The sequence below is a fragment of the Talpa europaea genome, assembly GCF_964194135.1.
Source record: "Talpa europaea genome assembly, chromosome: 9".
Classification (NCBI taxonomy): Eukaryota; Metazoa; Chordata; class Mammalia; order Eulipotyphla; family Talpidae; genus Talpa; species Talpa europaea.
In genome coordinates this window covers 889,449-915,158 of record NC_140076.1, presented here as the reverse complement: position 1 = coordinate 915,158, position 25,710 = coordinate 889,449, and the positions used below count along the sequence as shown (strand labels likewise).

At 64.8% G+C, this 25,710-nt stretch overlaps 1 protein-coding gene across 1 annotated transcript; it reads right to left on the bottom strand.

Annotated features, from left to right (window-relative positions):
• Nucleotides 1-13,585: 13,585 nt before the first annotated feature.
• Nucleotides 13,586-14,940, bottom strand: ACTRT2 (actin related protein T2; the record flags this gene model as incomplete). The annotated part of the gene is made up of 1 exon (XM_084243294.1): nucleotides 13,586-14,940. Exon 1 carries the CDS (start codon nucleotides 14,717-14,719, stop codon nucleotides 13,586-13,588), a length of 1,134 nt encoding a protein of 377 aa, XP_084099420.1. The 5' UTR covers nucleotides 14,720-14,940.
• Between the last annotated feature and the right edge of the window lie 10,770 nt (nucleotides 14,941-25,710).

The following is a 25,710-nucleotide window of genomic DNA, read 5'->3' as shown; positions in this document are numbered from 1 at the left end:
CGCTGCCCTGCTGATGTGTCCTGCCACCCGGGGAGAGGGAGGGGCCTTTGGGACAGAGACTGACTTAGTGGCAGTGGCTCTTCTCCCGTGACAGGGTTTCGGGATACTGTAACTCTTCTCTTTCTTATCCTTATCTGCGTTTTAATTTTCCTCTGGTGGCTGCATATTCCTGCATCATCGTTACTACATTTAAAAATAGGAACTAAATCCTACCTCTCCGGAGGCCCCAGGGGTCACTCTGTGGACAAATTAGAGATTTTCCTCAGGCCTTGCCCCCTACCCAGCAGTTCTTCACGCACGGAGCTGGTGGCCCTGGCAAACCCCGTCACCAGCCTCTCCCCAGCTGCCTCGGCGCTCACCTGCTCGCGCTGCAGGGCCCTCCCCGACGGGTCCCCAAGCACCTGCTCCCTCTGCCGCCTCAGGGGCAGCACAGAAGGGGACTCCTGTCCCCTCCTGTATTCACCGGGACCAGCAGGGCCTGGGGGAGAAGCCGGCGGTGGCGGGGACAGTGGGCGAATGATGCGCGACGGGTGGCTGGGAGGGTGGGAGGGTGGCTGGACCAAGGAAACAGAATCTCGTGAGCCAGGAATGAACCAGCAAACTGAAGTGCAGCGGGGTGGGATTTGCTCATTGGCGACAGAACTGGCCCCCAACCAGAGCTCAGGTCCTCTCGTCCGGTTGCCCGCAGCGGCTTCACCTCCCCCAGGGGGCTCCTGGTCCCAGGACGCCGGCGGGATCCGTGTCTCCTGCCACACGGACTGGCAGAAGCTCTCCAGGGCCCAGTCCCCTCGCCGGTGTCCCCCGCACCGAAGGCCGCACTGCTCCCCGGACGCTCAGCTCCCGCCACGGGACCCGGGGCCGCCGGGGGAGGAGAGGTCTGCCCCCCCACCCCCCAGAGCTGCCCAGAACAAGTAAGAGGAGGGGCTAGAAGGGACCAGGGGGCCAGTGGTCACGCGACAGAGTGGCCTGCCCCGCCGGACGCTTGCCTTTGCCCCTTGTTCTGCTGAGACTTCTTTCAAGGGTTCCAGACCTCTGAGCGCCCATGCACGCTCCTCGGGGAGCACCGCGCCTTCCCGAAGGCTGACGCTCGCACCCCAGGTTTCGGGGGTTGCTGGTTCTGGCGCAGGAAGAGCCTCAGGCCCAGACACGCCAGGTGGCCGCAAGCCCCGGGGCGGCGTCTGAGTGCGGTCCATCCACCCACGCCCCGTGGCCGCCCCGCAGAACAGCCACGGGCTCGGGAGGCTGCGGCCAGCCCAGGGGCTCTCCCCGGGTGTCCCTGGTGCTGACCTGCAGGGCCCCGCCGAGCGCTCGCCCAGCCCTGCGGCGCACCGCGGCCTCCCGAAGTGCCTGGGTGGGGGTCTTGCCTGTCACCCCGCCACGCCCCTGAGGCGGGACAGCCCTGGGGGGGGGGGCCTCAGCCCTGGGGGCTCTGTGACCCGCAGGTGCCCTGGGGCGGCCCGGCTCCCTGTAATGAGGCAGCGCAGGCTCAGCGGCCCGGCTCCAGGGTTTTTATGGGTTTGCCTTTAAGATTTTATTTCCAGAAAAAACCAAAAGCAATTAATCCAAATTACAGAGCAGTCATTTACAATAATATTTGCTTTAAATATATGTATTTTTTAAAACCCCTAAGCTGTGAGCCTCCAGTGAGTTGGAGGTGAAGGACACCTTGAAATAATTACATTTTTTGCTTGTTTTATGTTGTGAAAATGGCTCAGTCAATTTGGGGAAGAATTGTAAAACGGTCAGCTGACTCCCTTAGAAGGCCACGTGAGTTTTTCTCCAGATTCCGCCAGAATAACCACCCCGGGATGGTTTGCCCTCTGGCTTTGAAGGTGGATTTCTTCCAAAGGTGCCCCGGGGCTGTCGGATGGCTCCCCCAGGCAGCCCTTGGCGGGAGCCGCACCCCCAGCAGCCTTCCCCGGCGCCCCACAGTGGGCCAGGGGCCGGCATGGCGGACCCACGAGCCAGCCCCCACCTGGGTGGGGAGGAGGGGCCCACGGGCCCCCAGCTCCGTCCCTCCTGCGCTGACGGGACCTGCCCTCAGTGGGCGGGCGTGGCCCCTGCAGTGGCTCCCTGCCCGCTGAGCACCCTCGGCCGGTGGCTGGAGGCTCAGGCGCGGGGCAGCGGGAGCTACTCCGGCGTGGGAGGCTCACCGGGAGCGTCAGCCGCCCTGGCCTGGGGACCAGCTGCAGCCACCGGGGCCGGGGCCCTGATCCCCTCCACCCAGACGCGTCCACCCTGCGCCCCCCGTGGAGGGTTTGCAGCTGCATCCGCGGGCACCTGACTTGCCTCTCCGTTCCCCAGGGTGTCTTTCGAGAGCAAACTTGTGGATTTCAGCAACACCCGTTCTTTTTAATTTCCAGCTCGTCCCGTTGCTTCCGTCCTGCTTAAAAATCTTTGCCTCACCCAAGGCCACCAAACTTGGGTCTCTCTGGCATTTTACAGTTCCAGGTCTTGCTTTCAGATCCGGGGTCCGTGTTGAGCTGACGGTGTTTGCACGGTGTGAGGTGAGGGCTGAGTTGACTTGGTCGCAGGGAGTGTCCAGGGGCTCCGGTATCATTTGTTTAAAAATCCGTGTTTCCCTCACCGAAGCGCTTTGGCCAGCTCGGCACAAACTAGCGGACACAGCACGTGAGTCTTTGCTCTCTGCCCCGCCAGCCGCGCTCTGTCCCTGCGCCCCGCCAGCCCGTCGCGGTCACACGAGCTTTGCAAGATGCCTTCAGAGGTAGCGCAGACCTTCAGGCTGTTTCTTCTTTTCCAAAATTGGTTACTCTACTCTACACCCTTTGAAGTTCCACAGAAGCATTAATACTATTTTTTAAAAGATTTATTTATGCACACAAGAGCTGGGGTGCAGGCCAGAGGTGTGGAGGGTGAGAGGATCCACCAGAGACAGAGTGGGGAGCAGAACAGGCAGATAACACTGAAATGCACTGCTGAGGGGAGCAGCGGGAGACAGGAGAGGTCTGCCGTGCCGTGTGGGGAGCTCCCTGGCCGGCCGGGGATCGAACTCAAGCTGCAGAGGCTGCGAATTGCTTCGTAGTGCGGTGCCCAACCCCCTGTGCCACCAGGGAGGCCCATTAATACCATTTTCATAAGAAAACCCTCTGGGGTTATAATTGCCATCGCACTGAATCTATAAATCAATTTCCCTGACGCTGTCATTCCAGCAGTCCGGAGACCCCCCCCCCATGAAGATGGTAGATTCCCCATTTGTTTGGCTTTGTTTACATCAGCAGTATTTGTTAATTTTCTATACATATTTTTTACATATTTTACAATTACAGATTTTTTTTGGTCACACACATCGTTTTGGTTAAAAATACGCCAAGTGCACTTTTTTATTCTATTATAAAACTTCTTTTTAATTCCATCTCCCCTCCGCCCGTGCGGCATTTGCTCTGTCAGCGTGAGCGTCACCTGCGCTGAAGCAGCGGGGCGGCTCCTCTTCGCCTTCCCGGCTGGCAGCGAAGCGACTTGTCCTCACTCCCTGCGCTCCAGGGGACCGTCTTGACAAGTGCCCTCCGTGCAGGGGGCCGTAGCTCACAGGGTTTCCCTTATTAGGTGCAATGATTTGTAAAGGGGGGGGGTTGTCCCCAGGGCAGGGGAGGGGCCAGGTTCCCTGCCCCGCCCAAGGGCTGGGGTGGGGGGTGCAGCAGAGGGTGCAGAGCTGGGAGACACTGGGGAGAGGCCGAGAGGCCGGAAGCCGCAGCAGAGCCAGGGGAGAGCGGGAGAAGGCCTGGAGGCGGCTCGGGGAGCAGACACCCATGAAGCTGCAGCGGCGCTGGCCTCTCGGCTTCCAGCTGGCACCAGGGACTTGGGGACACGGAAGGAGACGCTTGACCGAGACAGAGAAGTTGGGGAGCCCGAGGGGCGGCTGACAGGGGCAGCCTTTGCCTTGACTTGTGTTTTGATTTTGCTCCTTTTCTCCCAGACTTCCCCGTCCCTCCCCCCGCCCTGTCCCGTAGCCCCCCAGCAGGTGCCTTAGACTGGGGCAGCTTTCGGGCCTCAGCGCCCCCACTTTGGGCAACCCTGTTGGGCTGGACATTACCCACGAGGGGACGGAGCCACTGGGGAGTGTGTTGCCTCGATGCAGCGGATGGCAGAACCCTTTTAGAGCAGGCGGGTTTGGGGTCCCGGGGTGCCCCTCCGTCTACCCTGTTTCACATACTTTATGAACAATCTCTTTGCTGAATTGTGTGCTCAGGTCTGCTGCCGTTTTATTAATTGGGATTTTAGAGTGTTACCTATATGTATATTTTATAGATCTTGGATAATAACTTCTGTTAATTTCATTCAGCAAAGTACCTTTTTTTTTTTTTTTGCTTTTTTTTTTTTAAAGATTTATTTATTTTTTATACAAGAGCTGGGGTACAGGCCAGAGGCGCAGGAGGATGAGAGGATTCACCAGAGACAGAGCGGGGAGCAGAACAGGCAGACTGACGAAACACACTGCTGAGGGGAGCAGCGGGGGAGACAGGAGAGGTCTGCCGCGCCATGTGGGATTCTTGCCGGTGGCCGGGATTGAACCTGCGCTGCAGAGGCTGCGGACAGCTTCACAGCCCTGAGCTCAACCTCCTGCGCCAGCAGGGAGACCCACTTTCTACTTTTCTATATGTTTGAAAATGTTCATAATAAAATATTGGACAAAGACACATCACAACCGAGTATGGGTTCGTCCGGGAATGCAAAGATGGTTTAATTTCAGAAAATCGATTCATTCACATGAACAGGGGGACAAAATTAACAGACGCAGGAAAAGTATTTGATAAAGATTAGCACTTTGCCATCTACTGAAAGCCCTCAGAAAACCAGGCGTAACTTGGTAGCTAAAGGTGGGCTTTAACACCTGTCGCTTGATGGGGTTCAGAGGCTTTGCCTTTGAGGCTGGGTGCAACTGAGGGTACCGCTGCCTCCTCTCCAGGGCCCCCCAGCAGGACTTAACGCAAGGACCCCCATCAGGTGCACACAAGAAAGGTGTCTACGGGTTGATTGCCCCATCATCACCCCCCGGTCACCCATACCCACCACCAGAAACAAAATAAGACTCTGCATAGAGAGGCAGCGCGGGGAGAGAGCCAGCCTTCCTGTCCGTCAGCAGCCGCCAAGAGAAAAGCTGACAAGAAATACGCTGCCAATCATGTCGCCAACCGTCTCCCAGAGCCCTGGGGCCGGGGTAGCCAAGGGCTCCGAGTCTGGTGGGAAATGCTTCCTCTCTGCTTTGGGGGTGACCAGGCAACTAGCAGGGAAGGGGCCCGGGGCGGGCAGCGCTGGAGACAGCAGTTCTCCGTGGACCGCGTGCACTCAGCTCCCGTCCAACTCTCCCTGGCGCTGGAAATAAGGGACTCGCCAAACATCCCCAGAGCTGACAGAGGGACGCTCGACGGAGCCGCCTTTAGGAGCAGAGCAAGGCTGCGGCCCTGCAGACCAGACTCCTCAAAGCACAGGGACAGAGCGTGCGCCCGGGGCATCGCTGGGGATGGGCAGGCGGGCGGCGCCCCTTCTGCAGAAAGGAGACTCCCACATGGGCGAAGCAGCCTCTCCCCACCGCACTTGGGGGATAGGCTCTGGGGTCCGCAGCCCGGTACCCGGGGCCTCTGGGCTGCAGGTGAGACCTAGACTAGGGACAGGAGCTGAGGAGGCTGCTCTGCAGCGCCCGCAGGGGAGCCTGGAGGGAGCCCAGCACGCGGCCCAGGCACCGGCAGGGCCAGCACAGAGGTGGGCGCCATTGGCCTCACCCTCCATGCGGCAGCCCGGGCCGCCTCCATCCTGCACCGGGTGGGCAGGCTGCCCAGGGCAGGCTTGGGACCATGATGGGAGAGGTAGGAGCTGGGCCTTCTGGCTGCAGAGCGGGGGAGCTGCAAAGCGCCCAGAAGTGAGGACGCAGGAGCTGAGGCTGCGTGACACCAACAGCACAGAGCCAGGCAGGTGCTCACCTACCACGGGGTGCATGGCGCACGCACACCTGGCTTTTGGCGCACACCCAGCTCACGGCTCCACGCTGGGAGATGCCACCCACCCGGCCCCGCCCCGCCCCACCCGGCCCCCACCACCCCAGCCCCCCGCCTCCCCCCACACTTAGCCACCACCCTGCATCCCCCTCTGTGCCCAGGGTCCTGAGCAGGAAGGCCAGAGCCCAGCAGGCCCCCTGGGCTCACGCGGGGTTCAGCAGCGGGCAGGAGGCTGGCTGGCCCAGCTGTGCCCAGCAGACGCAGCGCCCTGGCGACCCGCCCACCCCAGGGGCCAGGCCTGGGTTCCAGGCCACCGTCTGACCCTGCTCTCCGCTGGGGTGGAGGCAGGTGCCTCCCGCTGGCAGCTCCGCAGGGAAGGGCCAGGGCCTCCTTGGGGCCAGTGGACTGGACCCTCACCCCGCCCTGCCTGCCCCCTGCACTGGGGCTTCCCCAGGCGCTGCTGTTGACCCATGAGGTGGGGGTGGGGCAGCAGGTGACCTTCCCTGATCCCAGCAGGTGTGGGGGGCCCTGAAGCCACAGGGCCGTGTAGGTAAGGAAAGAGGGGACATAGGGGTCTGGGAGCCGTGGGACTCAGGCAGGTGCTTGCGGTCAGAGGCCGCAGGAGTGCAGGAAAGCCGGCTGGCCAGGAGTCGAGTTCCTACAGCCTCTGGCCCTGCTGCTCCTGAGCTGGGGCGTGCACTCTGTCCCCCGACACCCGCCCCCAGGTGCTGACACTGCATATGACTTTCAAAGGGTTCTCCAGACTGGGAGGCAAGCACCCCACAAGCCTCGCACCCCACCTCATTGGTGACACTGCCGTGGCCGTCGGGACAGGCCGCTGCCGAGCACCCTTCTCCTTCCAGCAGAGTCCTGGCGCTTGGGCGCCCAGGCAGAGGCAGCTGGAGGCCAGGCGGGTGCACACCCCACGGCCAGCTGAGCCGGAAGGGCCTGCTGCCCCGGAGCCTCCAGGGCATGTCCTGCCCATTTCAGGGGGTCGGTTTTCCATCAGGCCAGACCCCAGCCCCCTGCGCTGCCGGCCCTGAGCAGCGAGCTGGGGTGGGGACTTGTGCCCCACTATCCACCCTCAGGGGTCACCGTGCCCAGCAGCAGGACACGCAGGGGCAGTGCGGGCAGAGGAGGAGGTCCCGGGAGTCTGGCTAGGGGTCGCGGGTGCGAGGACTCGCTGAGCTGCGTGCAGCTGCCAAGCTCGAGGGGCCGGCGAGGAGGGAGCGTGGTGGGGTGGGGCCTCTCTTCCTCCCTGCTCCGCCCACAGCCCAGGGCCCTCGCCATGTCCACCCCTCCCCAGGGAGATGCCCTTGGCACTGGTTCCCCGAGACCCAGAGCTGCAGGGTGCTGCTCACTGTGTCCTGCCGGCCACAGGCGCTCCAGTCCCCCACCGTGGGCCTGGCGCTCCATCCACAGCCCGTGGCCGGTGGCCAAGCAGAGGCCTAGTGGCCAGAGCTGCCCGGACACTCCGCAGCAGGGCAGCGGCCCCCATACTGACCACCTCCCCCTTGATTAGCCCCACCCGGTAGCTCTGCAGCTCTCTGCCCCCCACATGGTGACCATCCCCACCTCGGCACTGCGGCCACTGCCCCTGCCGGCTGCTCGCAGGGCCCCCCGCAGCCCCGTCACCCTGTGTGTAGAGAACGCCAGGTCTAGCGGGGGAGGAGGCCCCGGAGCCCTGCTCCCCCGGGTGCTGGGGGTGCCTGCAGAGGCCTCCTGCCTGCACCCCTGCAGTGACCAGGCGCTCCTGGAGCGAACACTGCTTGTCTTGGCGGCCAGCCGGCCCGGCCACCGCAGGCTGCAGGACTGAGTGGTCTGCTCACTGGCGGACCCCGCTCCAAGCCCAGAGGGGCCCAGGGTGGCGGCCAGGCTGCCTCACCCTGCCCCCCAGGCACCGGTGGGGTCTCCGTGGGGCCCGACTGCGGGCAGGCTGGCCACGGCAGAGGCCCCGCCTTCGGGAGCGAGTGCTGCACCTCTGAGCAGAGTTGGCCGGCGCGGCGGCCCGGATGCCTCCACCCTCCACTGGCTCTGGCACGTCGTCCCTGGCCCGGCCAGCACCGCGAGCCTCTGGTCAAGGGACACCATGGGGGGCGTCTCGGGGGGGGGCGGCCGAGTGTCCTGTCACCAGCCAGGCCCTTGGGGAGCACCACCGAGTGCCCTGCACGCAGCTCCAGGACCCCGGATGCAGCCCGACGCCCTGTGTGGCGCCCTCCCGAGTCCTGGGCCCGCGGCCGGTCACACTCCCCCGGGGGCCGGGTGAACAGTAGGGCTGAGCAGCCACGTCCTGGCTGTGCCTGAGCCCCTGTGCCCTGGAGCATGACAACAGGGGGGCAGCGCCCGGGGTCCATCGAGCCACGCCGGCCGTGACAGTGAGACCGTGTCCCTGTGCTGGGCTGTGCCACTGGTAACACGGCCCCAGACATGTGGGCCCCATGTGCTGGGGACACCGGGGCTGGAGGCAGCAGGGACGGCCCCGCCCGCGCTGAGGCCCTGCCCTGTGGTGGTGACAGTGGGGCGGCACCCATGGGGTTTCATTTTAGCAGACGGGCGAGGCAGAGCCTCACAGGTCACAGCGCTTTGCCTCAGACTGAATGTGGGCGTGGCTCCTGCAGGCCCAGGGCAGCGGTCCTGCGTCAGGAGGCCACCGCCAGGCCGGGGCAGCAGGGCCAGGAGTGACCACCTTCCAGGAGCGCGTCTCCGCGGCCAGGTTAGTCCTGGCAGGAGCCCACTGGCCAGCTGAACCCCTGGAACTGCAGCCAGCCAAGGGGATGCCTGGCTTTCCCCTCAGACGTCTCTCACTCCACAGAACAGTCTAGAATAGTGGAAGGAGCAGGTCTCGGCTGTGTGCAGCCCTCCCTGGCCCCGCTGCCCGGGTGAGAGAGAGCGGGGAGTCAGGGGCGTCTTCTTTGTGTCCTCAGCCAGCCCCTCCCCACCCGGAGTCCTGACGCCAGGCCCCTCACCCCTGCAGCACTCATCCAAGTACATTCCTGCTCCCTCCAAGATAGCTGCCAGGGAGCCGGCTGAGGCACCAAGGCACCTGGCCTGCAGATGAGGACACTTGAGGCCACATGGGTGAGGGGGTTGAGACTGCACCCCTGGTTCCACTGCCCGGGGCCTCCCTGAAGCAAGGGACTTTGCGTGGCCTGCACAGCCCCACCCCTGCTCCCTCACATTGCCATCTGCATGGGCCCAGGCTGCCCTCCACACATGGGCTCTCATGCCAGGACACTGGGCTGTGGACCCTTCTTCATTATGGGAGGACAGCATCCCTGGGTCCTCTGCCCTTGGAGACTCACCTTCCCCCAACCACTGGTCCATGGGCAGCGGGCCGTCAGAGAGAGACCCCGTGCCAGGGGTCAGGACTGCCCCCGCAGGATGCTGGCTTGGTGTGCCGGCTCCGGCCACCCTACCAGGTGACATGCACCCCCAGCAGCCCTAATCTCTGCTTATCTCTGTTGGACTCCAGAGGGCAAGGGTGCCAAGAACCTTCCCGCTGATGGAAGTCAGCACCTGCGGACTGTTAAACACCCACCTCATGTTGACAAGCTGGCATGAGACACTCACCACCACCATCACCACCATCATCACCATCACCACCACCATCACCATCAACGCCACCATCACCACCACCATCACCATCAACACCATCAACACCACCATCACCACCATCACCACCATCACCACCATCACCATCACCATCATCACCACCACCATCACCACCATCACCATCACCACCATCACCATCATCACCATCACCATCACCACCATCACCATCATCACCATCACCACCATCACCATCACCATCACCACCATCACCATCACCATCATCACCACCATAACCATCACCATCATCACCATCACCATCACCACCATCACTATCACCATCACCATCATCACCACCATCACCATCATCACCATCACCATCACCACCATCACCATCATCACCATCACCACCACCATCACCATCACCATAGCAATAGCAGCTGTAGCAGCAGACACCATAAGACAAACAGGTAGTATCTTGAGTAGAATAAAAAATAAATCTTTATCTTAATTATTTTATTTGATAATATTTTATTTGGCAACAGGATAGTCTTGGGTCTGGAAGAGGGGGTGGACATCTCTAGAGGCAGGGAGCCTGGAGTGGACCCTGGGCTGAGTTCTGCTCTCAAAGCCCCATGAAGCTTTGGAAAGTTACAACTTGTGAGCTTTGACATTCTCACCTGTGAAACTGAGTGACCCTCACGGGGGGGGAATGGGGGAGCAGGCAGCGTCCCTCTTTAAATTGCCTTATGGCCTTTAGGTACCTTGGGGAAAAAAATCAAAACTTTATTGAAAGGTCCCATTACTCCCCAGTCCTCCCACCTGCAAAAGTCCTAATTTGTCAAACCACCAGCTAACACAGGACATCCCTGAAAACCAGGGCGAGGGACGGCTGCCAGGGCTGTGGAACTTGGGAGATCTGGGTTTCCTTATTGCCCATAAATCCCCACCAGGGCGTCACAGCAGCCTCCAATCCAAAACCTCCCACAGGCACAGACCAAGAAGTGTTCCAAGTAAATCCTGTTCCCACTGGGAGGTGTGACCTAACAGGGGAACACCTTTGGGGGAACATCCAATGCCCTTGGAAAAGCACAGCCCACCCTGCGGCTTCAGTGGGCAAGGTGATCTCATGCCCAGCTTCACCCCCACCCAGCCCCTCCTCCAGGCGCGCCAGGGCCCCTGCTGAGCAGTCGACACAATGGGGTTGCTCTACAGAAGCTATTGGCTCTGACCCCTGGCAGCAGCAGTGCTGGGTGGGATTGGGGCTGAGCTGAGCCCCAGCTCTGCCCGGCAGCAGCGACTGAACAGGCATGTGAGCTGGGTCTCCTCAGTCCCCTGGTGTGCACGGAGCCCGGCGGGTCAGCGCCAACTTACCCAGCATGAACCCAGTGGAAGGAAGTGGCGGGAAGCTGACTCTCTGCTTCCCCTTCCTGTTGTCCGCCCTGGGGGTGCCGAGCTTTCCTTCCCACTCAGAGGCAGTGTGAGTCGGTGCCCACTTTCTCCAGGCAGGTTCAGTAGGGCCAAGGGGGGAGAGGACCCTCCACCCGACCCATCTGCACGGCACTGAATTGGCCCCACGTTGCTGGGAGGTGTTAATAGGACCCACCAGAAAACAACACCCACCAGACCCTCACGCCTCAGGAGGGGGTGCCTGCAATGCAAAGATTACGCACAACCCTGAGGCTCAGTGTATCCCTAATGCCCAGGGTGCAAATCTCTCATCACAACAAGAACCAGGAAAATCGCAACGTGAATGAGAAAAGACAGTCGGCAGATGTGAGTGCTGGAGCTCACCGAGATGGATCAGATGTGGGGCTATCTGGCAAGAGTTTTGAAGCAGCCACCATAAAACATGCTCCCACACAAGAACAGACCAGTTCTCTTAAAACAAATGCAAAAACGACAAACTTCAGCAAGGAATTAGAAGTTACCCAACACAACAAAATGAAAATTGTTGAAGCTGAACAAATGTAACTGCAATAAAAAACGTGGAGGGGCTCACCACATCAGGAAGATGACGGAGAGAGTCGTGGGTGTCAGGACAGGCGCTGAGAGCCTGGCTCAGAGGAAATAGAACTAGAACTAGAACAGGAACAAAGTCTCGGTGCCGGTGGCACTTAGAAGACTGCTAGCTTTCCATCCTCAGAGGCTGGGCAGTGAGGAGAGAGAGTAGGACTGAAGAGCAATGATAGAGACATTCCCAGATTTGGCAAAACACATAAAACTACAGATTCAGGAGGTTGGCTAAACCCCAAAGAGGATTAATCCAAAGAAATCTACACCCACCAAGACAACCCATAAAAAAATTTCTGAAAGCGAAAGGTCGTGGGACACTCCTGAGAGCAGCCGAACGCAGGGGCCGCTGCTGGAGGGAGCTGATGGGCAGCCGCATTTCTGAGCTGACCACCGAGGTGACGAGGTGACGAGAGGTGACAGAGAAGAAGCCGGTGCAGCCCTCACCTACCGAAAGGAAGCTGTTAACTGGCTTGGCCATATGTTGAGAAAAGCCTCCAGGCAAAGAGGAAACAAAGGCATTCTCAGGGGACTGATAACTAGGAGAATTATTGCCGCCAGCAAATTGACCCTAAAAGAGCGAAGGACTAGCCGGAGGCCTGGAACTTCAGGAAAGACACAGGAACATGGGTCGGGCAGAAAGGGGTCACCTAAAAACCAGACTCTTCCTCTGAGTTTCTGAGTTGTGCTTGGCATGGGTGGAGGGGCTCAGACAAAAACTGGGAAGGTGAAGGACCCAAACACAGGTGAGGTTCCCACATTTCACCCCCAGGGGTAGAACGTCAATGCCTGTAGGTTAGGATTTTCACCTAGGGCAGCCACTGGTATCTGAGTACAGAGTTAAACTCCAAAGGCCCGCAAACAGATCCAGGTAGAATCCTTCGAAGTTCAAAGAACGCACAGGAAGGTAAGAAGAACTAGAATGAGAAATGAGAATCAGATAAAGCAAAATGTGGACAAGACATAATATGTTTCCTCTAAATGTAAACCGTCTAAAAGCACCAGTAAAAAGGCAGAGATTGTTACAGTGGATTTCTAAAAACACTCAACTCTGTTCCCTTCAAGCACTCTGTCCCCGCACCCCCAAACAGGACAGTCGGGCACCGTGCCAACCTCACACACACACCATTGTGGGCCGAGGGCTTCATCTAGTCACTAAATTTGTTTGGTTATGTCCTTTCTCTTCTCTACCCCTCCCCCACCCCAGCTCGGGGTGTGGCTCCTTCTGTCCATTCCCCTAAGTGCAAATTATGGACTTGCACTCACAGGTGCACAGTGGTGTAGACAGTGAGAAGCCACCAACGACAGGGGCAGATGCATTTTACAAAGTTCCCTGTGTTTTCCATTTCTGTCCCAATAACCTTTCGGGGGGATTCTGCCAAGTCAGCGTGGAAAGCTTCCTTCCTAGGTAACTGACTCCACCTCGGCTTCATCCATGGCCGTGGGCTTCCGCTCCAGTCCTTCACCCCTACACGATGCCCAGACATCTCGGAAGGTAAAAATGACCAGCGACCTCACAGCGACCAGGGAGCGGTGCTGATTCTTAAATGCCGCCCCCGTGACAGGGGCTCCGGGGAGTCCTACGAGGAGGCCGCTCCTGCCCTGGGTGTCCCCACATACCCAAACAAGACTCCGCCTGTCAGCCGCCCAGCCCCATGGAAGCCAAGCTAGAACCCATTGTGGGAAGCAGCGCCCGGTAGGGGTTTGGGGCCCTGGCAACAGGGCGGCGTCCTGCCTCTCCCCCTACCCGTCAGCAAATGGTCTCAGCCACCCACAGTGCAAGCGAGGGGCCCCTGCAATCTAGCCCCAGGAGGGAGGCTGGCACGGCCCCCCGTTAGCCAACTCTGCACCTGGACAAGCTTCACCTGCCAACTGGGGTGTGCTCAGGAGGGAAGGAGGGGGTACAGGGATTCACCCTCCTGCGGATTCACCCCAGGGTCAGAACTGCCCCAGAGCCACAGAGAACGAACCAAGCCCGTGTGGCCAGACTCTCACCGTTTTACTTTTATTGGACGCCCCCACAGAGCCCAGGCGGGCGGCTGCTCCCCAGGCCCGCCCCTTCCGCGGGGCCCTCAGAAGCACCTTCTCTGAACCACGGAGGTGCCAAACTCCTTGAAGTCCGCCGAGGTGACCCACATCTGCTTGAAGCTGCTCAGGGAGGTGACGATGGACGCGCCGATCCAGGTGGAGAACCACCGGTCGGGGGGGGCGGTGATCTTGATGGGGGTGCCCTTGGCTGCCAAGAGCTCCAGCTCCCTCAGGAGCCGGTCGTCCAGCCCCGGGAACAGAGTGGTGCCCCCCGACAGCACAATCTCCCCAAAGAGCGTCTTCTGGATGTCGGCGTCGCACTTGGTGATGCTGCAGGAGACCATCTTGGGGAGGCCGGGGCTCTGCATGCCCAGCTGGTCGGGCGAGAACAGGACCTCGGGAGCCTGGTGGAGCTGGTCCCCGATGTGGAGGATGCGCCCGTCGGGCAGCTTGTACTCCCTGCGCACCTCCTCGGGCCTGCGGGACAGCTCCTTCTCGGGCTCCAGGGCCACGTAGCACAGCTTCTCCTTGATGTCATCCGCCAGGGCCTTGTCCAGCGGGTACGGGAAGGTGTGCCCGCCGGCCAGGACCAGCCGGCTCAGGTGCTCCGTGATGTCCCTGCCCGCCATGTAGAGCTTGGTGACCGCGTGGGGCAGGGAGTAGCCCTCGAAGATGGGGACGGTGCAGGTGACGCCGTCCCCGCTGTCCACCACCAGGCCCGTGACGCAGGCCGAGGCGTAGAGGGCCAGCACGGCCTGGTCCGACAGGTAGAAGGCCGGCACGTTGAAGCTCTCGAACATCACCTCGGCCATCTTCTCGCGGGTCTCCCTGGGGTTCAGGGAGGGCTCGGTCATGAGCACCGGCTGGTCGCTGGCCTTGACCCCCAGCTCCCACTCGAACAGGTGCGTCCAGAGCGTCTCCATGTCGTCCCAGCCGGTGATCAGGCCGCGCTCGATGGGGTAGCGCAGGTGCAGGGCCTCCGGCCTGTGCAGGGCGTCCTCCCCCACCAGGTACTTCTTCTGGTTGGCGCCCGTGGGGGGCATCTTGAGTTTCGGGTGTCCCACGACGGAGCTGATGACGTGGCGGGGTCCGATCTCCCCAGACAGCCCTGCTTTGCAGAGCCCAGACCCGTTGTCAAAGATCACGGCCGGAGAATCCAGCGTGTGGGGGTTAAACATGTCTGCGGCCCGCCGGCCTGCACTCGCCTAAGCCGGCGGAACCCTGCGGGTGCTCTGTGACCCGGGCCGGGAGTTCTCGGGGCACTGGGTTCCGGTTCTCGGGCGCCTCTGGGCAGGCTAGCAGGCAGGCCCCCGGCAGCCCTCCATCCTGCCAGACCTGCCCCCTCCCAGGGCCAGCGAGGCCTGTCAGGGTGATGCCCCCGTGTAACAATCCAGCCAAGGCAACCACTGTCGGGGTGGCACAGAGGGTGGGTCCGGGAGGCGGTCGGCCGTGGCTGCCAGCTCAGACTGTGGCCCAAGGCCTGGCCTCAGAGCTGATGCAGCAGGCGGCCCAGCCTGCCACAACCAGTGTCTCTGGCCCACAGGGCTGCTGTTTGTGGTGACGGAACACACACCCTCTTGCCAAGGGGGTAGCCACACACCAGGCTCAGGCCCAGGTGGCAGAGGGACGCCGGAACCTGTCTGTCCAGCAGGCATGAAAATGTTCTGCTGTGAGGCGCGACTGCCACAGCTGGCTTGTGGTGGGGCGGCAGGCTGAGAACACCTCTGCTGCCGCTGGCTCCCACGGCCGAGGTGGCCAGTGACAGGTGCCGGCTCCTCCAGGAAGCCCTCAGGGCTTTCTCCTTTGCCCCATAGCCTGGCACTCTGTCCCACGGGGCCGGCGCTAAGCAAAGCCCTGTGAGCCGGCTGGCTTGCTGCAGGCACACACGTCCCTGCTCTGGCCTGAGGTCAGGGCCCCAGGGCTCTCTGCACCCCTGTAGTTCAGGCACAGAGCAAGGTCCACAGGTATATGGGGTGGGAGACCCAATGTCCTAAGGTTTTATGAGGGGCAGCCTTGGCCAGAGCCCAGGGCGTCTCAGTGGGTGCCCATCAGTTGGCTCAGCCCAGTACGGGCGTCTGGAAAGGACCAGTCTGTGCCGGACGCTCAGAGCTGGACTGCTCTGGAAGGAGCTGGGGGGCTGCCGGAGGCCAGGGCCAGCGCACACCTGTGTACACGCCAGTCCTCTTGCTCCAGCCCCCGTCCAGGCCCCCGCCCCGGTTCAGAGAGCGTTCCCAGAGCGGCTCCGGCCCCTTCCCCAGCCCCTGCCCCTTCAGCCGAGGCCTTCCCTGCCAACCCCCATACCTCCAGCAGAAGATCCACTGCCAGCCCCGCGGGTAGACTCGGGGCGCACACGTGCGCCTTGTGGGCGCCCCCAGGGAGGCCTGCTGGGGGAGCCCTGCTGGGAAGCAGCTCACCCTTGCCGTTTGGGAGCTCTTCCCCTGACGGCGCCCCCAGGTGGGAGGGGGGCGGGTGCCTGCAGGGTTGCCGGCGAGCTGACCAGGCCCGAGTGGCCACAGCCCAGACGGGCCGCGGACCCCCACGGTGGGGTTGGGGGGGCGCCGGCACTCCAGGGCATGTTTCAGGGCATGTTCTGGGGGCGCGGCAGACGCCACAGGATGGCGGCGCTGATGTCACCGCAGCCCTGGCCGGGCCTGGCTGCAGAGCTGCCCGAACCGCGGGGCTGGGCCGCAGGGCGCACCCCCGTGGGGGCCTCGCAGGCGGCGTCACCGTGTGGGGTGCAGGGCGCCGTGTCCTCTCCCCGCTGTGGGGCTCGGTGCGTGCTGTCCAGCTGGGGGCAAGCGGCTTCCTCAGGACAGGGGAGGAGGGGCAGCGGCCCAGGCCAGCTGGCCGACCTGGCAGGGCGGGGGCGCCCTCGGAGGCCGCTCCACCCCGTGCCGTCACAGCGACAGCAAGCCCAGGCCAGCTGCTCCGCGGGGCCGCCCCAGGCCCTCCTCGGTGCGCTCCCTGGCCTCTGGCCGCGGCCTGGCTCTTCAGAGGAGCCACAAACCCTGAGGACGGTGCCAGGAAGCTGTGGCCGGGGCCAGCGACCCTGAGCAAGGCCATCGAGCAGCCCAGGCCCATTCCTAGCGTCACCCCTCCCTGCGGCGCCCGGGAGCTGGGCTGCCCTGTGCTGGGCCTGGGAACTGCACCCCACCCCGGCCACCTCACTCCCGCAGGGCGATGCCCAGGCCCCCACACCGGGCAGGGGGTCACCGGGTCCTGGGGTCTCCAGGGCAATGACCCCAGCTCAGAAACGACCCTCCTGCTGGCCCCGAGGACTCAGCCCTCTGGGACCCTGACCCCCGCGGTCACTTCTGGGGTGGCCCAAGTCTAGGACTGCTCTGTCCCCACGAAGGGCCTAACTGGCTGATGTGTCACCCACTGCCTGGCGAGAAGCAGGAAGAGCCCTGCCCCCAGGGGACTGGGGTCTAATCTGGGGGGGACGCCCCTGGCCTTTCGAACCCGGGCGAGTTTATGAGCCGCGGCCTGTGTGCCACTGCCGGTCCAGCTCCCCAGCAGAGCCGCGCCCCCCCCGCTCCCAGGTGCTGGGCACATCCACCCCGCTGGCCGGGCCAACTCCGAGACCCCTGGGTGCCGACGCCCCGGAGGGGCCACGTGGGTGCCCGGGGCCACCACCTGGGCACCCCCTTTGCCAAAGCGGGCTGGAAGGCCGTGCTGGCCGCAGCGAGCACTCTCCGCGCCCCGGCCAGCTCGGCCCAGCCCCCACCCGCGCTGGCCCGGCCTCATAAATCGCTTGAGCAAGTTTATGGGCGAACCGGCCGAAACCCCACCTCCCGCCCGGGGCAGCCGCACACCAGACTGCGCGGAGGGCGCCGTCCCCACCTCCTACAGGAAGCGCCTCCTGTTTCTGCTCCAGCAGCCGCGCCGGCCGCCCCTCCACGCCAGCCGCCTGCGCCCCTGACCTTGGGGCGCTCCACCGTGGCGCCGTGGCGGAAGCTTCGGGCAGGGAGACTCAGAGGTGGGCAGCCCTGGACCCGCGGGGCACCTGCGTCCCCGCGCCTGGGTGCAGAGTGCCCGGGCCGCCCACCCCTGGCCGGGGCCGCCCGGTCCATCTCGCCGTCCCCAGTCCCATCTGTCACTGGCGCCCGCAGCCTCGGCCAATTAGTGGCCAGCAGCCGGGCTCATTAGCCCCGGCTGACATCTGGCGGCCAGATCCTGCCTGTGAGGCCGGTCTCGGTCGGCGGCGCGAAGGAGGCGGCTCTGCAGGTGGCTGGACGCCTGCGCCCGCCCGAGGCAAGTGGCCTGTGCCCGAGAGCCGGGGCGTCCAGGGCGTCACACTCACAGGATGCCCCAATAATGGCCGTTCCTTGACCTTTCTGCACCCATCACCCCCACAGGCGCCCGAGGCCCTGCACCTCCTCCTTGTCGTCCGGCCCTTTTGAATCTCTAGATGGAACCAGGGTACCCCCGGCCAGCGTGCGTCCACCCTGCACCCGCCCATCAGCCACCCGCCCGTGCACCCTCCCTCCACCCTCCATCTCCCACCCTCCACCCACCCTCCGCCCACCGTCCTGCCCACCCACCTCCTCACCGCCCCTCCCGTCCTGCTCCTCTCCCGCCCGCCCCGCGCCCGCGGCTGCACACTCCCGCTCGCGCCCGTCGGCCGCCCGCCGCCAGCTCAGTCCCTTGCCCTCTCCCCGCAGCTCTTTCCGCTGTTCGGGGGTGAGTGACCGTCCTCTCTGTCCTCTTCATTCCCTGGTGAGATGGGGGTCCCCACAGCGGCCAGCACCACACCTGAGTGTCCCGTTGTCCCTCCCAGCCGCTCGGGGCAGGGGCGACACCATTAGTCCCCCTCTCAGCACCCCACGAGCCTGGCCCGTTGCCTGGACAGGGCAGGCCTGGCCCGCCGCGGCCAGCACGCCGGCAGTTAGTCGCTTCCGTAGAGCAGATGGGCCTGGCGCTGGGCGGGCACAGCAGAGGGTGGACAGCAGCCCGAAGGGCTTCCTGGGGGCGCACCTGTGCGCCCCGCTGGCCTGGCAGAGCAAGGCATCTGCAGCCCCCGCCCTCCGCCTCCCCGGTCGAGGAGCAGGGTCCTGAGGGCGGGCGGAAAGGACACTCTCCCTGCGGGGGTCAGCGTGGGCGGCGCCCCAGGACGGCCTGCAGGGCCCGCGACAGCGGCTGCTCCTCTGCTCGCACGGCCCGCGGGGATGGGCGCAGCGCAGGTGCGGCCCGAGACGGCAGCCTGGGCAGGGTCTTGGCCTCTGTCTGCCAGGGCGCGGGGACAGACCGCCTCAGACATCCGCTCCTCGGGCCTGCAGCCCGAAGCCGGGAGGGCAGCCTGGTGCTGCGGGAGGCTGGCCACGTGCCGTGGGGAGCCCCACCTGCCGGACCTTGCCGCACCCTCACCCTCTCCCCAGGCCACGCCTCCACACACCACGTGCGGCCCCAGCAGGTGCCTGCGCACCCTCCTGCCATAGGCCAGGCCACTGTGGCGCCCCCTGGCAGCAGAGCAGGAGGGGGCGTCAGCCACGTGTGGGGGACGGGGGAGCCCAGACAAGGAGCTGCCCTCGGCCTGCGGGGCGCCGGGAGGCTGGCGCGGGTGCCGTGGGGGCTGGTGGGAGCAGGGCGAGGGCTGTGGGCAGCGCCACCTCGAGCGGGTCTTGGAAACCTGGGGTCGGGAAACCTGGGGTCGGATCATGAGGCTCACCCGCCCCCTTGGAGGGGGCTCCTGGGCAGTCCCGGCAGCGAGGAGCGGAGGTGGCCAGGCTGGCGGGCCTGGAGCCCACACCAGGTGGGCAGGCCCCCGGGATGCAGGGGGCACCGGGGATGCGGGGCCGCGGGGGCAGGCCCATCGGCCCGGCCCAGAGCCCCACTTGCTCTGCTTTCATTCCTCCCCTGGCTCCAAAGGTGGCAGCTTTGGGTGAAGAAGGTGGGGACCACGGAGTGGCAGAGGCCCGTCCTCCCGGCCGCCTGCCCGCCTGCCCACCGCTGGCCCACCCGCCGCAGCGCGGGGCTGGCGTCTCCAGGCACAGGTGCGCGCGGAGACCTGCAGGGAGGGCTACAGGGGAGCTGCTGCACGCGCCTGCAGCGTCTCCCGAGGGTGCCTGTGTGTCGGTGTGTGCCCGTGTGTGCACACCTGCGTGTGTGTGTGTGTCTGTGTGTGCGTGCCTGCATGTGTGTGCACGCCTGTGTGTGTCTGCGTGTGCACAGGCGTGCATGCCTTGCATGGCATGCCCCTGTGTGCGCGTGGAGAGCCATGCTCCCCTTTGGTGCGCCCCGGGTCTCCCGCAGCAGGAGTTCCCGGGACCCCAATAAGGTCGAATTCCCGGCACGGGGGCAGGACAGCACCGTAAGCATCTGGGGACTCAGTTTACCCAATGACGTGGCCCAGTGGCTGTGCAGGGGGGAGCCCTGCAGCATTTCAGGGGCCTGTCCGAGCCCTGCAGAAAGGGGGTGCACTCCTGGTCCCTGGCTGGTGACAAATCACTTATCACCTCGCTGTTTCAGGGGCGGGGGGCATGCTCCCCTGGGCCCGCCCGGGGGCCGTCGGGGGCGGCACCTCACAAGTCGGCGCCACCAGGCCGTGGGTCCCGCTCCGCACTGGGCCTCTGGGCCCATCCCCGCGTGGGCTCCTGTGCCCGCAGCTTCCCTGCAGGGGCCGCCAGAGCGGGCGGGGGAGGTGGGGGGTGAAGGGAGCGGAGGGGAGGGGGAGACAAGAGAGACGAGGTTGGGGGGGGGCCGGGAAGCACCGCAGCCCTTTCAGGACAGCCCCGGAAGCCTCGCCCGCTCCTGCTTCCCGCAGGTCAGAAGCGACTGGAGGCGGCCGGCGGGGCAGGGTGGTGGGCAGGTGCCCTGCGGGGAAGGGCCTGTGCCCGGGCTGAGCACGGGCTGGGCAGGGCTGCGGGGTGGCAGCCCCGGCTGGACGCAGCCTCTCAGGGCCTCGGCACTGCTGGGCCGCCCTCGCGGGAGGAGGCGGCAGGGGCCAGGGACGGCCGGCTGGCCTGCGCCCTGGCTGGGGAGCCCCCCCCCGCGGCCCTGGGGCTGGGGCGCTGCCGGGGCCTCCCTTATTCAAACTGCTGCTGCTGCTGAGTCGATGGCGTCTGCATCTTCCGTGGCGGCCTAAGTCACCCTCACACGAGGGCTGCCCCAGCCGCGCCCAGGGGGCCAGTGGCCTCCAGCAGGTCCCCTCGCCGAGGGCCACGCCTGACCACTGCCCAAGGCTGCCAGCCCCACCCAGCACCGTGCGGGGCCTGGAGGAGGGTCCCCGCCCCCTGCTGGCACCCAGGGGAACTGTCCCGGGCCGGGGGGGGGGGGGGGGGGGGGGGGGGGGGGAGCCGGGCCCGGACAAAGGGGGGCTTGTTCCTGGCAGGCCCGGCAGGGGGGGGGGAGGAAAAATCAATGTTTGCTAAATAGGGAAAACCATGAGCCGCCCGGCGGGGAGGGCCTGTCTCCGAGCGCATGGACGTGACTGCCCGGAGGAGCCGCGGGGCCGGTGGGCAGGGGCGGCGGGCCGGGCTTCCGAGCAGCGGCTGACCCGAGCGCGGCCCGCCGGGGGCCTCCAGCGCTGACAGCGCCCCGGCCGCTGCCCACGAGACGCGGCGACCCCGCTCAAGGTGATGAATAGCCGGAGCCCGCGGCCCGGAAGGGCCCAGATTAATTCAAAGCATCAGCGATGCAGCGTGGGGGGTGGAGGGAGCTCCCCGCGCTGTGGTCTCCGCCGCTCCCGCAGAGGGGGCGGCTTTGCGCGGGGTCGGCAGGCCGCGACGACGCGTCCTCCCCTGGCGCTCCGAGGCCGGCTCAGCTGCGAGGACTTGTGTCCACAGCATCCCCTGAGTGGGGCGCTTGCCCGCGACCGGGACCCCTTCTCGGGGGGCTCACCCTGGCCAGCACGGGCCCCGGGGCCGCCCTGCAGAGGCGCCCCCCCGAGGCGTGTTGCTGGCCAGGCCGGTGCTGGAGCTGGCGGGCGCACGCCTGGGTGGCCGAGGGAGCCCCGCCTGCCCCCTCCCTCTGGCCACGGACCGGATGGAGGCCGGGCCCCCAGGAGAGTCCCGAGGACAGACGCGCTGGCCGGGCTGCACCCAGGCTCGCCAGGAGGCCGCCCAGCTGGCGCCTCAGGGCCCGCGCTCACTTGGAGAAGCTCCTCTGCAGATGGCGGAGACAAGAAGAGGGTGCTGGGTTAGAACACCCCCATTTAGTGACTGGTGGCCCGAGGCGGGGACAGCGATGCCCAGAAGCCAGGGAGCGCGGGGCAGCCTGGAACAGGCGCCCCCTGATCCCCAGCAGGGCCCGCCCCTGCCCGCCCCTGGGCGTGGGCGTCGCCCCAGAGCCAGGAGGGGCCCGTGGGCCCTGCGCCCCGTGTCGTGTCGGCTGTGGGGACGGGGAGGCTCCAGCCGCGTGGCCGCACTCCCATCTCCTCCCGCCTGCGCCCCGCGCGGTGGCCCCCGCGCCCCGACTCCGGCGCCCGCCCCCCGCCGTGTTCCCTGCAGCGCCCACTGTCCTGAGATGAGCCGCCCCCCGGCTTCCTTTCTAAAATTATCCATTTCTTGGCGGCTATTTTTCCCTTTTTAAGAGAATCTTTTCTTAGAAGTCACCAAAAAAGCAACATCTCCTTTCAGAGTTTATCCCAGTCTGCCTGGGGGGGCCTGCGGGAGCCTGGGGGGGAGCCTGGGGGCCTCTCCCAGACCCAGCTCAGCACACAGCCCCCGAAGCTCCTGTCAGGGCCCCGTCCTAGGCGGACTCTTCTCAACTGGCTGCGAGTGGGGGCTCCTCTCTCTGCCCGGGACGAGTTTCTTCAAATTTGTGGTTTCCGCACAGAGGCCAAGAGGGGCTTCCGGACCGCCCTCCACACCTGCACCCTCCACACCTGCACCCTCCACACCTGCGCCCTCCACACCTGCGCCCCCCACGGTGCCGGCAACGTGTGACGTGCAGTGGGTGAGGGCACCCCCGAGGCTGCGCCCCAAGCCCCTGGCAGGGCTCATGTGCCGCGGGAGGAACGACACGGGTCAGGGCCACGGCGGCCCCCACTGACCCGCTCACCTGTGCCCCAGGGCCCCTCTGGGGCACAAGCCCCATCCTCTCTCCTTGGGCTCCGGGGTCTGGAGGCCCCGGTTCGCGGGACGCGTTTCCAGCAAGGGGCAGAGCAGAAAGAGGCTCCTGCGGGCAGGACCGTTCATCTGGACCCGGGCCTCGTGGCCCCGGCAGACAGGCAGGCACGGGGCTCCGAGGGGCGGCTGCACGTCCGTGGGGCCCCGCTGGCCTCGCGCCGCACTCGGGTCGGTGCCCAGCTCCACCGCACTGGGCAGGGGCGACGGCCCCGGCTTTATGAAGGCGCAGAGAGGTGGACCGCCAACGGGCACGGCCATTTCAGAGAGCGGCCCTGGCGCTGGGCACACTGCGGGGCCCGGAGTCTGCCCTCGGGCATCTCCCCAAGGATCCCGACCCCCAGCGCCCACGAGCATTTGCTCTACGACAGCGGCGGTGTGGGGACGCCCCGGAGCCCCCAGAGGCCCGGGGAGAAGACGCGTGTGCCGCGCCTGGACGCCGCCGCAGCGCCGGGAGCCACTGCCTGAGCAAGCGGGTCGGGACAAAGGCGGCGCTGGACGTTGAGGGCGGAGGCCGCGGACAGAGCAAACGCGATAGAAGCCAGCGGACGCCATGAGTGAAGTGGGGGTTCTGGGGTTCAGAGGAAGGGGAGGGGAAGGGCCCGGGGAGCACAAGGGAGGGGGGCGGGGAGGGAGGGAAGCAGTCGCTGGGGAACGTCAATCCGAAGCCGCGAGGCCGGCCTGGGGGCCCTAGCGCCAGGGAGGCGGGGTAGCGGGGCTATGGGGCTACGGGTGGGAGGCTCCAGCAGCCTGGGGGCGGGGCCTCAGTCCTGGTAGGGCCTGATCTGTTCTATTTTGCCCATGGTGGAGTCTGGGGGAGCAAGTGGAAGCCCCGCAATCAGCAGAGCCTGAGCCAGAAGGCAAGGCCCGCGGGTGCGTGAGCAGCGCACGGAACAAAGGAGCGCCCCGCACAGCCCGCGAGCCCCCTGCGCCGCTGCGCCCCGGCTTCTGACCCCCTCGGGTCAAGGCGCAGAAGGGCACAGGCAGGAGGCCCGGGCCGGGGGCACAGGGGGCTCCACGTCCGCCCCGCGGCCCTCGGCCGAGGCTCCAGAGCTCAGACCGCGGCTCCTGGGCCTTGGGTCTGGAGCAGCCGAGCCGCTGTGAGCAGGCAGGGGCGCACGGTCGTGGAGGCTATTGGGGTCCCACGGCCTGGCCAGTCGCTCCATCTCCCCCTTGCTCGGGCGTCGGGTACAAAAGGTTCACGTTTCCTTCCCCAGAGAATTGCTGGTGTGGGAGGGGGCCGGTCCCGGGCCCTGGTGTTTAGGAACCATCGCAGGGGCTGCGGCTAGCGGCCGGCCGAGAGCGCGGAGGGGCAGACCTTGGGCCTCTGTGGGCAGCTGCGGGGCTGGCTCGTCTCCCTCCCTGGCTGAGCTTCTCCTCCCTCTCAGGCCGCCTCTCGCGGCCTCCCCCCTCGGAGACCACGTTCAGCCACACCCCAGTCCTGGGGCCTGTGGAAGGACAGTGCAGATCCTCACCACAGGGTGTCCAGGGTGCGCCCTTCAGAAGGCAGTGCCAGGGACAACGCCTCTATTAGGGCTCCCCAGAGCACGAGACGCCGGGCTCAAATCCTGAATCTCCCGCTGGGCAGCCCCGGCACTGCAGGTAGCTGCAGCCCTCAGCCTCGCGGCCTCCTCTGTGCCCACTGCCGAGAATACTGGAGGCCCCGGGAGGCCAAAGGCGTCGATGGCGTGAGGGTCACCTCAGAGCAGAGCGGCCCCGGGGGTGCGCAAAGGGACTGCTGATGACCGCGCTGATGACGAAGCAACCGGTCCCGGGCCCTGGTGTTTAGGGCTCCCCCTGCCTCAGAGGCCCTGCTCTCGCCACCGCTGGCGGCCGAGGAAAGCCGGGGCCCAAGCGCCTCAAGGCCTGCGGCTCAGCCCCAGCCACCACACTGCTCTCAATTCAGAGCTTATAAAGCGACGGGCCGGCCGGAAGCAGGGAAGAAAGGCGGCGCTGTGCGGCCACCCCGGCTGCGTGTCCAGGGGAGGAGGGCATTTCCGTCCAGTGAATGGGACCCCCAAACACTGCCAGCCCCAGAGAGACTCCATGTCTGCCCCGTCCTTGCCTGCCCGTCGCGCGCTCCCGGGTTCTGACTGCACGAGGCAGACGCCCCTCTTGACCCCCCCCACCCAGGAGTCCTGGGCACAGGCGAGGGCCCCCAGGGTCTCTACTGCCAGGACACTAGCCCCGTGCCCGAGGGCCACCTCAGGACAGAAGCACCTCCCAAAGGCCCCACATCCCAACACAGGAGCTTGGGGGGCACAGACCTGTGTCCTAGCGCCCTCCTGGTGCTGTCTGGCAGGCGTCTCCCCACGCTTGCCACCGTCCGCACACAAGCGGGAGACGCGGGCAGTGTGGCCTCGGGCGCTAGTAGTCCTGGTCGGGAGGCCCTGCCTGGCAGGGAGGAGGTGGCTGGCGGCCCCCTTAGACCAGCTGCCCGGTCACCATCACCTGACCTGGTCCCTGGGGCCGCGAGCAGCTCCAGGGGGGCCGCCGGTGACCCAGAAGCGGCCAGCATGTCCGTGGGCGCCCACTGTGTGCCTGCAGGGAGTGCCGGCTCGCCGTCCTCACCTGGCTGCTCCTCATGACCGCTTCTTGGGAGCAGGGTGTGTGTGTGTGTGTGTGCACACTGTGTGTGTATCGTGTGTGCTCATTGTTTGCACATGGTGTGTGTGCATGTGTGTGCGTTTTGTGCATATCTACATGTGTGTCAATCGTGTACGTGTTTATATGCACATATGTGTACATTTTGGATGTAGATTGTGAGCCTGTGTGTACATTGTATGCGTGTGTGCACTGTGCATATGTATATGTAGCACTGTGTGTGTCGTATGCACATGTGCATATATGTGTGTTCTCTGTTGTGTGTTTACATGTGTGTTCTCTCTGTTGTGTGCGTGGATATGTATGCGTGTAGATGCACTTTGTGTATGTGTGTACGTATATGCTCTGTTTGCGTGTGTTCTGTGTATGTGTGTTGCATTGTGTGTGCGTGTGACATTTATGTGAGGCTAAAGAGAAAGAGTGTGTCTTTTTCCAGGAATATTCCAACCAAGATAACCTGAGAACAGCCCTGTTTAAAAAATAGCGTAGAAATGCCAGGT